Genomic DNA, 14,351 nt, shown 5'->3' with positions numbered 1-14,351 from the left:
AAAAAAATGGAAAAAGAACCCATATCCCAGCAAACTTGCCCATTTGGGGTGTGTGTGGGGTCATTTGTAACTTATGATGCTTCACACAATTTTTTTAAAAGACACACATACAAAAAAACGACTCTTGTGTTTTAACGAATCATTTGATAACCCACAGCGAGTGTCACTGAATGAATCACTGAACGAACACATTCAAAAGATTCGAGTCCAACGCCAAAAGGAAAGCTCCGGCTTTAGGACCCAGATGACTCCCAATCATTTGAACGAATGGCACCTGTTGCGTTCAAAGGGAAGCCGGGAGGCCAGTGCTGCTGGTCGCGTGAAACCGTCGCGCGCTTAGTTAACCCAATACCTCTAAAACTCGAAGTTACAGAGTAACAACATCCGTATCGACCCACACAGCTGAAACAAATGGTGGAGCAGTAGACGAGGGAACGCGTATCTATCTGTCTAAATTATCTGCCTTTTGAGAAGCACATGAATGACTGATTTTGTTACAGGTAAACTTTGAAGATTTATGTGATGTATTAAGTAAATGAGTGCTTTATTTGTTTCGACGTGTATGCTACTAGTATCACGTCTGTTGGCAACGAGATCTAACTTCAGCTTTATCTTCCTCTCCTCCTTGACATGAGCAAGTTTCATCTTTATTTGTTATAGTATAGGCTATAAATATTGCTTTTTTTCTAATACAAAAACTCGTTTGTCGTAAATTATCGTATTTTTTTTTAAAACAAGGTTGTAAATGATTAAAATCGGTATCGTACTGTAAATATTTTAACCATTAACTTGACTATGCTTGATTCACTTCCTTATATCTATTCAGATACGTTTCCTTTAGTTGTCATGTTGCGAGGCATTATTCTATAAAACTTTAAGGAAGTGCTTGGGGGTTTTGCGAAATAGTCACTAAGGTACTTCTCACTAAGGTAAAATGCTGTTTTTATCGTCATAATAATATCTATTCACGCCTTTACCATTAAGCTCAGAAGTCAGTATTAATGCAGGGGAACCAGTTTTAGTTTGAGTGATTAGGAAAGTCTGAACACCCACGTAGAAGAATAGCAGAAGTTGGCCTGTCTCTGTTGGCTATTGCCTGTCTTGGGATTTGTGATGTAGAGGTTTTAAAATAGACTGGTGCCATGGGCACTGAGGTTATGACTCATTTAACACCATACATTTCATTTCCATCACATTTCTTGCTTTAAATATAATTACTTGAGGTTAAAAAGTAAAGAACAATAGTTCTTTAAATGTGTCAGTCCTCAAGATGACCCTTAAACTCTTTTCCAAACAGTAGCTAGGTGAGATCCAGACCTTTTTTTTCATGTTCAGTTAGATGGGGACGTGTCACTGTTGTGAAGTGTATTTATGCAAAGCTTCCAACGCCACCCATTTAGTGTGGTGGGTGTGTGCAGTGAGCCACCTGCTGCAACGTGGATCAAGCAGGGCGTAGGAAGGATCAGGTGCAGAAGGGTGTTTGTTGTCAGGTGAGGTTTGTTTGCTCTGTTGCTGTATGCCATGTGAGAGCCTGGATTGCAGGCGTTCTTTGCAGTAGTAGTAGTAGTAGAAGTAGTCCTTTCAAGTTGTGGAGTTGGTGTAAATAAACAAAGTTGACATTATGGACCTTATTTGACATTATTTGAGGTGACAAAAAATATATATATATATATATTATTATTATTTTTACAGTTAAGTGATGATTGCTTTTCCTTCATAAGTGGTATTTGTTTTTCCCACAGGTTGGTGTGTGAGATCAACCAACAGAATGCGTCTGAGACGTCGTTTCTCCCCCCTAAAGCTTGCAATTCTGGGCGGCACGCTTTTCATGGTAATTCTGGTGGTGATCCAGAGGGACGTTGGCAGCGGTTCACTTCAGGACCCCTGGTTGCAAGATCTCTCCATCAAAAAGGAGAAGGTTTTCGAAATGGTCCGCGAAGCAGTCAATAATTTGGGCTTCCAAATTAGAGCCCCGCAGCCCCCGTCAGTGGTAATGCAGCCCACCCCAGACCGAAATTGCCCCCCTGGCTTCTACACTCAGGCGGAACTCAAACCGTGCATGGAGAGACCTCCTCTGGACCCTGAGGCCCCGGGAGCCGATGGCGCAGCCTTCCAGAAGGCCACTATGTCTACGGAAGAGGAGAAGGAAAAGCAGGAGGGCATGACCAGGCACTGCTTTAACCAGTTTGCCAGTGACCGAATCTCCTTGCACCGCAGTCTTGGAGAAGACACCCGTCCGCCCGAGTAAGAATGGGCACATTGTTTGACACCATGAGAAAATGTAGAATACAAACAATTCATTCAATTCACCATCCAATCCGACATCATAATGATTCCCTTCATAGATTAAAGTTAGGCAGCACCCATGACGTGTGTTATGTTTGCCGGCATTTTGTGTGCCGTTTAATTAACGTTGACACATTTGATCTGTTTACACAGAAACTTGAAGGTGCAGGCTTCTGTTGATTTAAGGGTTGGGGCTAAAGCCTTATAAATGCTGCCCAAACACTCATTGTCGATTAGAGTCTTTACTGTTCTGCTGCTTGTGCAGTTTTCTAATCACATCTTCACCTGTTGCATTACTCTTAAAAATAGGTTGACTGTTATGAGGTTTTCTCTTAAATCTTATCATATTTAAACACTATGTGGAGTAACTGGCCATAAACAATTAGCATACGTCCTCATTTTCATATTACTGATAAATGCAATGTTTGATTTGTCCATTTTTTTGAGGTGTGCATGTATAAATAATTTTTTTATAATGAACTATATGTATATAAATATTAATGTAATATAAATAAAATGTGTGTATAATATAAAAATATTTATGTATTTTTTATTTCATACATTTATTTACTTTTTTCATGTGTCGCTTACAGGTGTGTCGAGCGAAAGTTTCGCCGCTGTCCTCCTCTTCCCACCACGAGTGTGATCATTGTGTTTCATAACGAGGCATGGTCAACACTTCTCCGCACCGTGTACAGCGTGCTGCACACCTCCCCGGCAATCTTCCTTAAAGAAATCATAATGGTGGATGACGCTAGCACGGCAGGTGGGCCCGGCTTTATCAGCTCCTGCTGTAAAAATGAACCACTCCTAGGAGTAGTGTTAATCTTTGTTCTTGTGCCCACGGCAAACCGTTTTATCTGATGAAATATTGTGGAATGTCACCTGTGAAAGTGCTTCAGCAGGTGGATAAAAAAATATCACCAGTTAGAGAAAAGGGAACCAGTTCGAGATGCAAAAAAAAACTAGGAGAATCTAAAGAAAGAAAATTATTAGCTAACTAGTGCATAGCAAAACTTTTAATGAATTAATTGATTTATTTATATGGTAAGAAGTAGCAGTGTAACAGGCAGAATAATGTGCAGTCCAGAGTTCTTTACTTTATCTTACTGTACATAATCTGTTACTTATTTTAATGTTTAAAAAAAAATGTATTATGTACCATCATGAGCTTTAAGTCCTTACATTGTAAGTAATGCAAGTGATAAGATAAAGGAAGTGTGTCAGTTCGCTTTAAGTCTCACCACAGGAAATATCGTTTCATCGGTGCAGCAAGCTGTCTATTTTTAGACATAGAAAAATGTCACATTGAACAGTTGACAATTAAAGTTCCACCTGAATTTCACACAATCAGTATATAACCTTGAACCTGTTCAAAAGTTTGGGGTTGGTTAGAGTTTTTTTTTTTTTTTTTTTTTTTTTTTTTTTTTTTTTTATAAAGAAGTCTCTTATTCTCACCAAGGATGCAGTGATGTATGAAAATAGAAAATTGTTATAACACTTCACAATATTAATTTTTTTAATTTATTCCTGTGCTAGCAAAGCTGAATTTTCAGTATCTTCAGTGTCACATGATCCTTCAGAAATCATTCTAATATGCTGATTTGCTGTTTAAGAAACATGTACCGGTTTTGTAAATGTTAAAAACAGGTGGTGCTTAATATTTTTGTGTAACCTGGGTTTTTTTTTTTGTCTTTTTTTAAATTCTTTTGAAACAGTTTTACTTCACTTGTGATCAATTTAATGCATCCATCCTTTCTTAAAAAAAATCTTATTGACCTCAAACTTTTGAATGGTATTGTCATAACTATAAATATCATAGTACTTTTTTTTTTTTCATACAGAAGAAACAAAAATAAACATTACACTAATGTCTTCTTTCCACATTTGATATCGTATGATCTTGTAGAACACCTCCATGATAAGCTGGATCAGTATGTGAAGTCATTGAAGATTGTGAAGGTAGTGCGTCAGCAGGAGAGGAAGGGTCTGATCACGGCGAGGCTTCTCGGAGCCAGCAAAGCTGAGGGAGAAATCCTCACCTTCCTGGATGCTCACTGTATGTATTTCATCACACTTCATGATTTGCCATGCCCAATTCCATTGTCTAACATGACTTTCCAGTTTCTGTTCACACGTCATTAACATCCACCAGTCTCTTTAATATTTTTTTTGCGTCGTGATGCAAGTAGTCTTTCAGGAACCTGCTTTTCAGGTGCACAGGCATGAGCTTAAAACGGTTACTCCCATGATGTTTTTTTTCCTTCTTCTGGAACTCATGTCATTTGCAAAGTTATGCGCTGTAACAAAGAGCTAGTATGTAAAGCCATTGTAGGCCCCATTGAAGCCTAGCAGCAACACGTTGCACCTAATGCTTAATTGTTTCCAATTTTTCCTTGTATACAATCAATTAAAGGGTTGAAATATGTGACAGATCATCTTAGCATATATGCTTGAGTAGCACATTTACAAACCCTTAAAGCAACACCAAGGAACTTTTCCTCTGCGGTCGCCCTACAGGTTGGAAGTGGAATTGTCCATTACCGCTGTCGTAAATAATTTAGCCTACCGCAGCCTACTGTCGCACGCGCATGCTCACTGTTTATCCAGCACCGGCTTTGGAATCAACAATGGCCACAGACAATTTGAGGAAGTGGTGGGTGAAGTGACATGCCGTAAAGCAGTTGAATTTTGTAGTTCTTTTTGTGTTCCGGTTACTACCCGAAACCCGAAGTTACATAGTGCAAGTAAAAGCGATACAGATCACGTCAGGCTATGGCAGACTTGTCATTTAACCTATTGTAAGTCGATGTACCATCACAAGGGTCTTGGAAATCTATTATGAAGGTTGAAAAACTACATAGTGTTACTATAAGCAACTTCTCTTTTGTCCTTTTTTTGTTAATGAAAGGTGAATGTTTCCATGGCTGGCTTGAACCTCTCCTTGCTCGCATTGTTGAGGAGCCCACTGCTGTGGTGAGCCCTGAAATCACAACCATTGATTTAAACACCTTCCAGTTCCACAAGCCTGTGGCCTCTGCCCGTGCCCATAACAGAGGAAACTTTGACTGGAGTCTCACATTTGGCTGGGAGGGCATTCCAGATTACGAGAACGCTAAACGCAAGGATGAGACCTACCCAGTAAAGTGAGTTATGGAAGTGGTTGTTTTTTATTAAAAAATGTTTTTTTTTTTTTTTGTTTTTTTTTTTACCTTTCTTAGATTGACAGTTTCCAAGAATGGCTGCAAATTTACATATTCATTTTGTAGTGATTGACGTATCAAAATTTACCTTTCCCAAGAGAGGTGTGTTTGCTTTTTCTTCTATTAACAAAAACGTTTATATGCAGTCAGTCATTATCGCAAATAAAACCTGACGGGGTGATCAGAAGGGGTCTTGTATCACCCAGAAGGGTTTTTTTGTGATTATGATTGGTCGTATTTGTTTCATTAGTACTTGCCAAAAAAATTAACAAGTTAAAATATTGAAAAAAAAAGTTTAATTTGTCTGATATAAGCAAGAATTTGTGTATATGATGTATAATGGCAACCCTAATGTTTCTCTTTTGGTTAAATAATTTCTGAAGTAATCTAACAGGGTGCCATGTATAGGCACATCTATCACATGTAATTTCGACAGCATGCTCCATCAAAACACAGTTACACTGTTGGACATTGCATACGCAGTGTGTTGTGTTAAGGAAATGCTTCATTCATGTCATGTTCTTCCTGTCAATCCGATTTTTATGAATTAGATTACTTGGCTGGTTGTATCAAGTTTCATTTTGAGTATCAAATGAACCACTTTCACTCAGTTCACTATGACCTTGTCTTATAATGGATTACTGATATTAGACTACATGTCTCCTCAGCTAACTTAACATCTATTATATGATCATATAGTTTACTATTCATAACATCAGGCAGTATGTGTTCATCTTGAACCAGTGCATTGACGTCTTGTATTTACATCAGGTTCCTTTTAGCATCTTTTTATTCAACTAGCTGGTGAAATTAATTCAAAATAATCATTGGTATATAAAACAGAGAAATTAATATGACATGCATTTGTCTTATAATATTTAGTTACAGTATTTAAGGAAAAATTGGAGTTGTTTGCATCTGCATGGCAAACTTTGGTAACACTATGAAACCTGTATTTATAATGCATTATAAGGTTTTTCGTAAGGTATTATAATGCATGCATAGTGCCTTAAGAAAACCACGTGTCATTTCATGAATAATAGTAACAACAGTTATAATACGGTACATTATAACACTTACCTGTGTGTGGTTATAACTTTCAAAAAGAGTATGATGATTTATAACACCACAAACACTGTAATATCCAATTAAGTTGTTATAATCTTAGTCACATATCTTGACATTAAGATCTGCACAGTATCTTGCTAAATCATGCATATTTACACAAATTTACACGTTTCTGCATGTTTTTGTTTAAAAAAAAAAAGTCCAAATCAGAAATGATGCTTCCTTTTTTACATTTTTTTTATTTTCCTATTTTGTTAGATTTATATAGAAAAATTTATTGAGAAAAACAGAACGAGTTGCAACTTTCAGCTCAAGTGATGAATTGATGGATAACTGGTAATAACTAACCTTTTTTATATGAACAACTAAATACTGCAAACAAATGCATTTAATAATAATTTTCTCTTTTTTAAATTTATTTGCAAACCAGTGGTTTTTCTGAACTGTTCAAAAGCAACAGGACCTGACATTGGCTCTCTGGCTACACGTCCTATTCATTTTATTTGTCCTGTTCTTCCTTTCAGAACTCCAACATTTGCTGGTGGTTTGTTCTCTATATCTAAGGCCTACTTTGAGAAAATTGGGACCTACGATGACAAAATGGAGATATGGGGTGGTGAAAATGTTGAGATGTCCTTCAGGGTGAGTTCAAGCTCTTCATAATTCACCTGCAGCCATGTTAATGACTAATATAATGTTAAAACGTCAAGTCAGCTTTATCTATATATCACTTTATACAATACAAATAGTTCCAAAGCAATTTTATAGTGATAAACAGGAAAATGATTCAATGATGCAAACAGAATTCAATTCTGCTGTAAAGCCGATAGTGTCATTATTCAGCTGAAGTGAGTTGTGTGTTGAAGAGTAAGCCGTATATGTGTGTTATGTGCTGTCAGGTGTGGCAGTGTGGCGGACAGTTGGAGATAATCCCCTGCTCTGTCGTGGGTCATGTGTTCCGTACCAAGAGTCCTCACACCTTTCCCAAAGGTACAGAGGTCATTACACGTAACCAGGTGCGCTTGGCTGAGGTGTGGATGGACGACTACAAGCTGATTTTCTATCGACGCAGCCAAAGCGCAGCTAAAATGGCCAATGATGTAAGAACTACTTTCGCTTTCAGAGGATTCAAATATTAGCCTTTGTGTTTGTGGTTATGTATCTATCTTATACTGTAGCTTTATGCATGAGCATGACCAACTCTTTTCCGGTGTGACTGTGTAGAAAAATTTTGGTGATATATCTGAACGTCTGAAACTCAGAGAGAACTTACAATGCAAGAACTTTTCTTGGTATCTTACCAATGTCTACCCAGAAGCCTTTGTCCCTGATCTTACCCCCACCAAGTTTGGAGCTGTAAGTCTCTTTTTAGAGCATAATGATAACGATTTTTTCCATTTTAAACCAGTCTGGGTCCAAACATTTATTTTAATTTGATGTTTTTTTTTTTTTTGTCTGTGTAGCTCAAGAATATGGGATCACAGCAATGTCTGGATGTAGGAGAAAGTAACAATGGGGGAAAGGCTGTTATTATGTATATATGCCACAACATGGGCGGTAATCAGGTATAGTACCATTGCTGTGTCATTCACATTGATATTATGAGTAGTAGAGGTGCTTTTAAAACAAAAGTGACAATTGTTATAAGAAAAACAAGCCATTTTGACCGAGGATTTCTTCTTGATCTGAACAGAACAGATGTTCATCATGATTTGTTTGTTTTCAGTACTTTGAATATACATCACATAAAGAGCTGAGGCATAACATAGGGAAGCAGCTCTGTCTGCATGCGTCTCCTTACCCAGAGCCTGTGAAGATCGAAATCTGTACACTGAAGGGCAAAGGCAGTACTTTGGCTCCTGAACAAGAGTGGGTGTTCACAGAAGTAAGTGTCCTCTCAGAACAGAAATGAATTACTCAATTGGTGTTTTTGTTATTACTGTCATAGTTAGTTTCTGTTTCCTTCCTCTTTTGCTGTCTTGGTTTGGGGATGTTCGTTGTAGTTTTTTTTTTTTGCTGGTCACGAACTAGCTGACATCTACACTTGACTAAATAAAAAAAATATGAAAAATATATGTTATATATATTAGTTATACTGTGTAATAATGTACACATTACACAAGTTAATGGTCGGTATGATTTAAAAAAAGAAATTAATACTTTTATTCAGCATGATGGATTTAATTCATCACAAGTGACAGTAAAGACATTTTTTTTGTTACAAAAGATTTCCATTTCAAATAAATGCTGTTCTTTTAAACTCTGTTCAAAGAATCATAATAAAATTGATCATGGTTTTTTAAAAAAATATTAACCCGCACAACTGTTTACAACATTAATGATAATGAGAAATGTTTCTTGAGCACCAAATCAGCACATTTGATTATTTCAGTGTCACGAGATCCTTCAGAAATCAATGATGCTGAAATAAATAAATTATATTTTAGTATAAATTGTTAAATCGTAATAATTGTTCATAATTTTACTGTCTTGCCTTGGAAAGCATAAGAGATTAAACATTTGTAAATCTTACAGACCTAAAACTTTTGTACTGTATGTTTTAAATATAATTATATTATTAAAATGAATAATTAAATAATGCTGGCATTACATGGGTGAGCAAACTAAATACAGAATTTGTTATATTTTCAGTTAAACTTTTCACGTAAATCTAACTCCTGATGTAAGAACAATACAATTTTCACTTCTGGTTGCAGATATTTGGACAGTAATGTAATTTTATATTGTTTATTATTATTATTATTATTAATAATAATAATTAAAATAATTGTCTAATTATTATTGTTGGTCATAATAATGCAAGCCTATATTTATGTGATATCATCATTGGACATTAATGTTTGGTTAGGTGTAGATATCACCTAGTTGGAAATTGATAGAGCTCAGCTCGGTAACGTTTTACAATAAGGTCTCATTTGTTAACATTAGTTTATGTATGTACTAACAATGAACAAAAAATTTGTTACAGATTTTTTTAAAATCTTTGTTAATGTTAGTTAATAAAAATAGTCATTCATTGTTTGTTCATGTTAGTTTACAATGCATTAATGTGAACAGATACAACATTTGATTTGAATAATGTATTGAAAAATGTTGAAAATAACATTAAGAATAATAAATGCTGTAGAAGTATTGTTCATTCTTAGTTTAACTAAATTAGTTAACTAATGAAACCTTATTGTAAAGTGTTACCAAGAGTTTTTACTGCTAGCAAATCTTTCTCAATGTTCATTTACACCACTAGAGCGAGGACTTTGCTACAACATTCGAATTGCTGTGCTTTGATAGTTTACTTTCACCTCTTCACATGAGATTATTATTATTATTTATTTTATTTTTTACATCTTATGCTTATTTTAGGAGCAACTACTGAAGAATCCGTCCTCTGGAAAGTGCCTCCATAAGAAGGGAGACAAGATATTAATGAGCCCCTGCAGTCCGACAGACCATCACCAGCAGTGGGCTTTCAGTTGACCTCACACTCCAACCGAGGAGCAAGGACGTTCACTCCTATAAGACCAAAGAGGGAGGCCAGCCGCCACAGCTCACTGTAGGCCTGAGCAAATGCACTGGATAGTTCATATCCATAAGCTCCCAAAGACATAGTGATCAGACTGCGGTCAGGATGCTCGGGGAAGACAGAGTGGAGATCATGGAGCATTGGAGAGTGAACATTCCGGCAGCAACATTGTTTACTTGATGCATTTTATTGCCTGATTGATGTTTACTGCTGCTTTTAATTGGTGTAGGTTTTATTTATTTTTAAAGAAATGGAAAATGAAATATTTTTGGAACATTGCTAGTGTTAAGGCCAATGAACGGCCGGCCTTCCCAGCGATACATGTGATGTTTGTGTGATCCAAATCATTTGCACATGCTGCAGGGGATGTGGGTTTTGTTCAGCTGTACTAAATTGTCACAAGGCAGCATTGGTTTCAGGTCCTTCTCTTGTGTCTTCGAACTTAAAGCCGTCCGTATGTGAAGGAGCATCATGTGACTTGTATTACTTGGTTGCCGGGGTCTTTTGCGGGAAATCATGCTCTAAAAATGAATACATGTAACTATCTGTTTCATCGTCCTCACCTTTGTGGTCCTTCACCATTGTTCTTTCTAGATTTTGAATACTACAGATTCTTTGAATCTGTAGATTGGAGCTTTCAAATGTTTGATTTGGAAAAAAATACACACTCCCTGATCACTTTTTTTGGTGGTGTTTTTTCAAAACCAATTTTGATTTTGTTTGCTCTTTAAAATATACAGTATGCATATAAACGTACATACACTATGGATACCATAGTTTCCACCATAATAACACGGTTAATTCAAATTTCCAGGTAATCCTGAAGACCCGATTAGCTTGTTCAGGTGTACTTTTTAGGGTTGTAGTTCTGTTGACCTCCAGTTGAGTAATTGAAAAATTCTGAAATAGTTACGAGATGGTCCTCACTGCAGAACATGAAATCCAGGGGGAGGAGTTGGATCCAGATCCAACTCCTCCCACCTTACATATACCTAAACCTACCCATCTCCGCCCCCTGATTCCTAACCCCACCCCTAATTCTACCCATCTCCACCCCCTGATCCCTAATCCTACCCATCTCCACCCCCAATCCCTAATCCTACCCATCTCCGCCCCCTGATCCCTAACCCCACCCCTAATCCTACCCATCTCCACCCCCTGATCCCTAATCCTACCCATCTCCACCCCCTGATCCCTAATCCTACCCATCTCCACCCCCTGATCCCTAACCCCACCCCTAATCCTACCCATCTCCACCCCCTGATCCCTAATCCTACCCATCTCCACCCCCTGATCCCTAATCCTACCCATCTCCACCCCCTGATCCCTAACCCCACCCCTAATCCTACCCATCTCCACCCCCTGATCCCTAACCCCACCCCTAATCCTACCCATCTCCACCCCCTGATCCCTAATCCTACCCATCTCCACCCCCTGATCCCTATCCCCACCCCTAATCCTACCCATCTCCACCCCCTGATCCCTAACCCCACCCCTAATCCTACCCATCTCCACCCCCTGATCCCTAATCCTACCCATCTCCACCCCCTGATCCCTAATCCTTCCCATCTCCACCCCCTGATCCCTAATCCTACCCATCTCCACCCCCTGATCCCTAACCCCACCCCTAATCCTACCCATCTCCACCCCCTGATCCCTAACCCCACCCCTAATCCTACCCATCTCCACCCCCTGATCCCTAATCCTACCCATCTCCACCCCCTGATCCCTAATCCTTCCCATCTCCACCCCCTGATCCCTAATCCTACCCATCTCCACCCCCTGATCCCTAACCCCACCCCTAATCCTACCCATCTCCACCCCCTGATCCCTAACCCCACCCCTAATCCTACCCATCTCCACCCCCTGATCCCTAATCCTACCCATCTCCACCCCCTGATCCCTAATCCTACCCATCTCCACCCCCTGATCCCTAACCCCTCCCCTAATCCTACCCATCTCCACCCCTTAGATCTGGATCCAACTCCGCCCCCTGGATCTCGTGTACCGCAATGAGGTGCTACTGCTAGTTACTATAGTTATTACAATAAAATAGTGATATCTTGTTATTGACCACAATTCTCAATCTGCTAACTCAGCAAAAATAATACAGCACCAAAACAAATCTTCTGAAAACGTACGCTGTCTTCTGGAGACTCTATTCATTTATTATTGTTTTACTATAGTTACTAGGGTATTTCAGTGTAAATTATGGATACAGTTTTGTTGGTCTGTGTTGCATATACAGTACCGGTCAAAAGTTTGGAAATATTACTATTTTTAATGTTATTGAAAAAAAATCTCTTATGCTCATCAAGCCTGCATTTATTTGATCAAAAATAGAGAAAAACAGTAATATTGTGAAATATTATTACAGTTTAAAATAATGGTTTCTATTTACAATGTACAATATATATTTATATTCTACTTTAAAATATAATTTATTTCTGTGATGTAAAGCTGAATTTTCATCAGCCATTACGCAGTCTTCAGTCACATGATCCTTCAGAAATAATGTTAATATGCTGATTTATTATCAATGTTGGAAACAGTTGTGTTGCTTAATATTTTTTTCTATAACCTGTGATACTTTATTCAGGATTTATTCATGAATAAAAAGTTGAAAAGAACAGCATTGATTCAAAATAGAAATATTCTCTAACAATAAAAATCTTTAAGTATTAAGTTCTTTAAAAAAAAAAACATATATATATATATATATACTGACCAAACTTTTGAACGGTAGTGTATTGTTACAAAAGACTTATATTTTAAATAAATGCTGTTATTTTTTAACTGAGATACTGAAAAAAAGTATCACAGGTTAAAAAAAAATATTAAGCAGCACATCTGTTTCCAACATTGATGATAAATCGGCATTTTAGAATGATTTCTAAAGGATCATTCATGTGACTGAAGACTGGCGTAATGGCTAATGAAAATTCAGCTTTGCTTGATGACCATAAGATACTTATTTCAAAAACATTAAAAATAGTAATATTTCCAAACTTTGACCGGTAGGCTACTGTATGTCAGACTCCCATTATTAAAAAATTAATTTCTCTGTAATATGCAGTGATTGAGGTCAGCGGTTGAAGCAAACCATGGCATTTCCATTTCCCACTTTCACCAAAAGGTGGCAGGCGACTTCATATTTTTGTTTGAGAGGGTTGTAAAAAATAAACTCTGAGAAAATGAAGGTTGTTATAACGGATGAGCTGGAGTTCTCATCAAATTTCAAAATTTTGTTTTGTGTTTGTATAGATCGGCTGCTTTTCAACCTTTATCTCCTTAAATATTTACCAGAGTTTCCATAGTTTCCGCCAAAACACCAATTACGATTGTAAAATCATAAATTAACATGCTACTTCAGTTCAAACAATAGCCTATGTATTTTTTTATAGCCTACATTTTATCTTATCTTTTATCTTTTTAATGACTGGTGGCTATATAGTACCAGGCCATGTGTTAACATAAAATAAAGCTGTATTAGTAATATTTCTGCGAAAAATAAATATTTTGAAGGGTCAACTGGCCAGCTTATGAAATAAAGCTGTCTACTGTCAGTTGGAGGGGCGTAATTACGGATGTTAAGCAGACACCCAAACCGTCAAACCTACGTCATCAGGGAAGGTCCTCCAACGCAGAGGGGAGTGTGGATTGACTTGCATGGATGAATTGTTCACCACAAAACGATCAATTTAGGCAAACAAAGTATGGTCAATTTTGAATTCATGGAGACTTTAAACAAATAAAATTGCATACAATATATATATATATATATATATATATATAGCCTATATATATATATACACACACATATAAACACAAATAGGCTACATGTATTTTTTTTATTTTACTGTCCAGTCCAGTTGGAACAAAGTATTTTCCACAGACATGTGCAATTATCAAAGAAAATGTCTGCCTATCAGTTCAGCAGTATAATAACCTCACATTTCTCCAGATAACTCTTACTGAGTTCTTTGAGTATTTGGGAACTTGATTCATTACATATCCATTGAATTTATGTTTGAATATATGAAAGATGTAAATAAAAATTAATTCATTTTTAATTATCATTTTGTCATTACTATTTCAGTCTAAATGGCCTGTCAATTATCAATATCTATTACACAAAAGTATTTTGTATCAACTGCATAGTTACAGTACATTCTGTTTCTATGCACACTTCAGGACACCAGTTTTTGGGTATATTTTGACATTAACACTAGGTGCACAGTCAGTACTGAATG

At 37.1% G+C, this 14,351-nt stretch overlaps 1 protein-coding gene across 2 annotated transcripts; it reads left to right on the top strand.

Annotated features, from left to right (window-relative positions):
• The first annotated feature begins 269 nt into the window (after window positions 1–269).
• galnt6 (UDP-N-acetyl-alpha-D-galactosamine:polypeptide N-acetylgalactosaminyltransferase 6 (GalNAc-T6)) lies at window positions 270–10,591 on the top strand. 2 transcript variants are annotated; one of them, XM_056238662.1, is made up of 12 exons: window positions 270–500; window positions 1,401–1,490; window positions 1,743–2,244; window positions 2,880–3,052; window positions 4,196–4,345; window positions 5,198–5,432; window positions 7,082–7,199; window positions 7,457–7,657; window positions 7,782–7,913; window positions 8,021–8,122; window positions 8,284–8,442; window positions 9,939–10,591. In XM_056238662.1, exons 3-12 carry the CDS (start codon window positions 1,769–1,771, stop codon window positions 10,050–10,052), a joined length of 1,860 nt encoding a protein of 619 aa, XP_056094637.1. In that variant the 5' UTR covers window positions 270–500; window positions 1,401–1,490; window positions 1,743–1,768; the 3' UTR covers window positions 10,053–10,591. The 2 variants fall into 2 exon arrangements, with proteins under 2 accessions (XP_056094637.1, XP_056094627.1); XM_056238652.1 differs by lacking the exon at window positions 1,401–1,490.
• The last annotated feature ends 3,760 nt before the right edge of the window (window positions 10,592–14,351 follow it).

This window comes from Rhinichthys klamathensis, unplaced genomic scaffold (genome assembly GCF_029890125.1).
Source record: "Rhinichthys klamathensis goyatoka isolate OS25496 unplaced genomic scaffold, OSU_Roscu_1.1 h1tg000020l_1, whole genome shotgun sequence".
Taxonomy (NCBI): domain Eukaryota; kingdom Metazoa; phylum Chordata; class Actinopteri; order Cypriniformes; family Leuciscidae; genus Rhinichthys; species Rhinichthys klamathensis.
The sequence above is the reverse complement of the archived record's forward strand: the minus strand, read 5'-3'. Positions and strand labels throughout refer to the sequence as shown.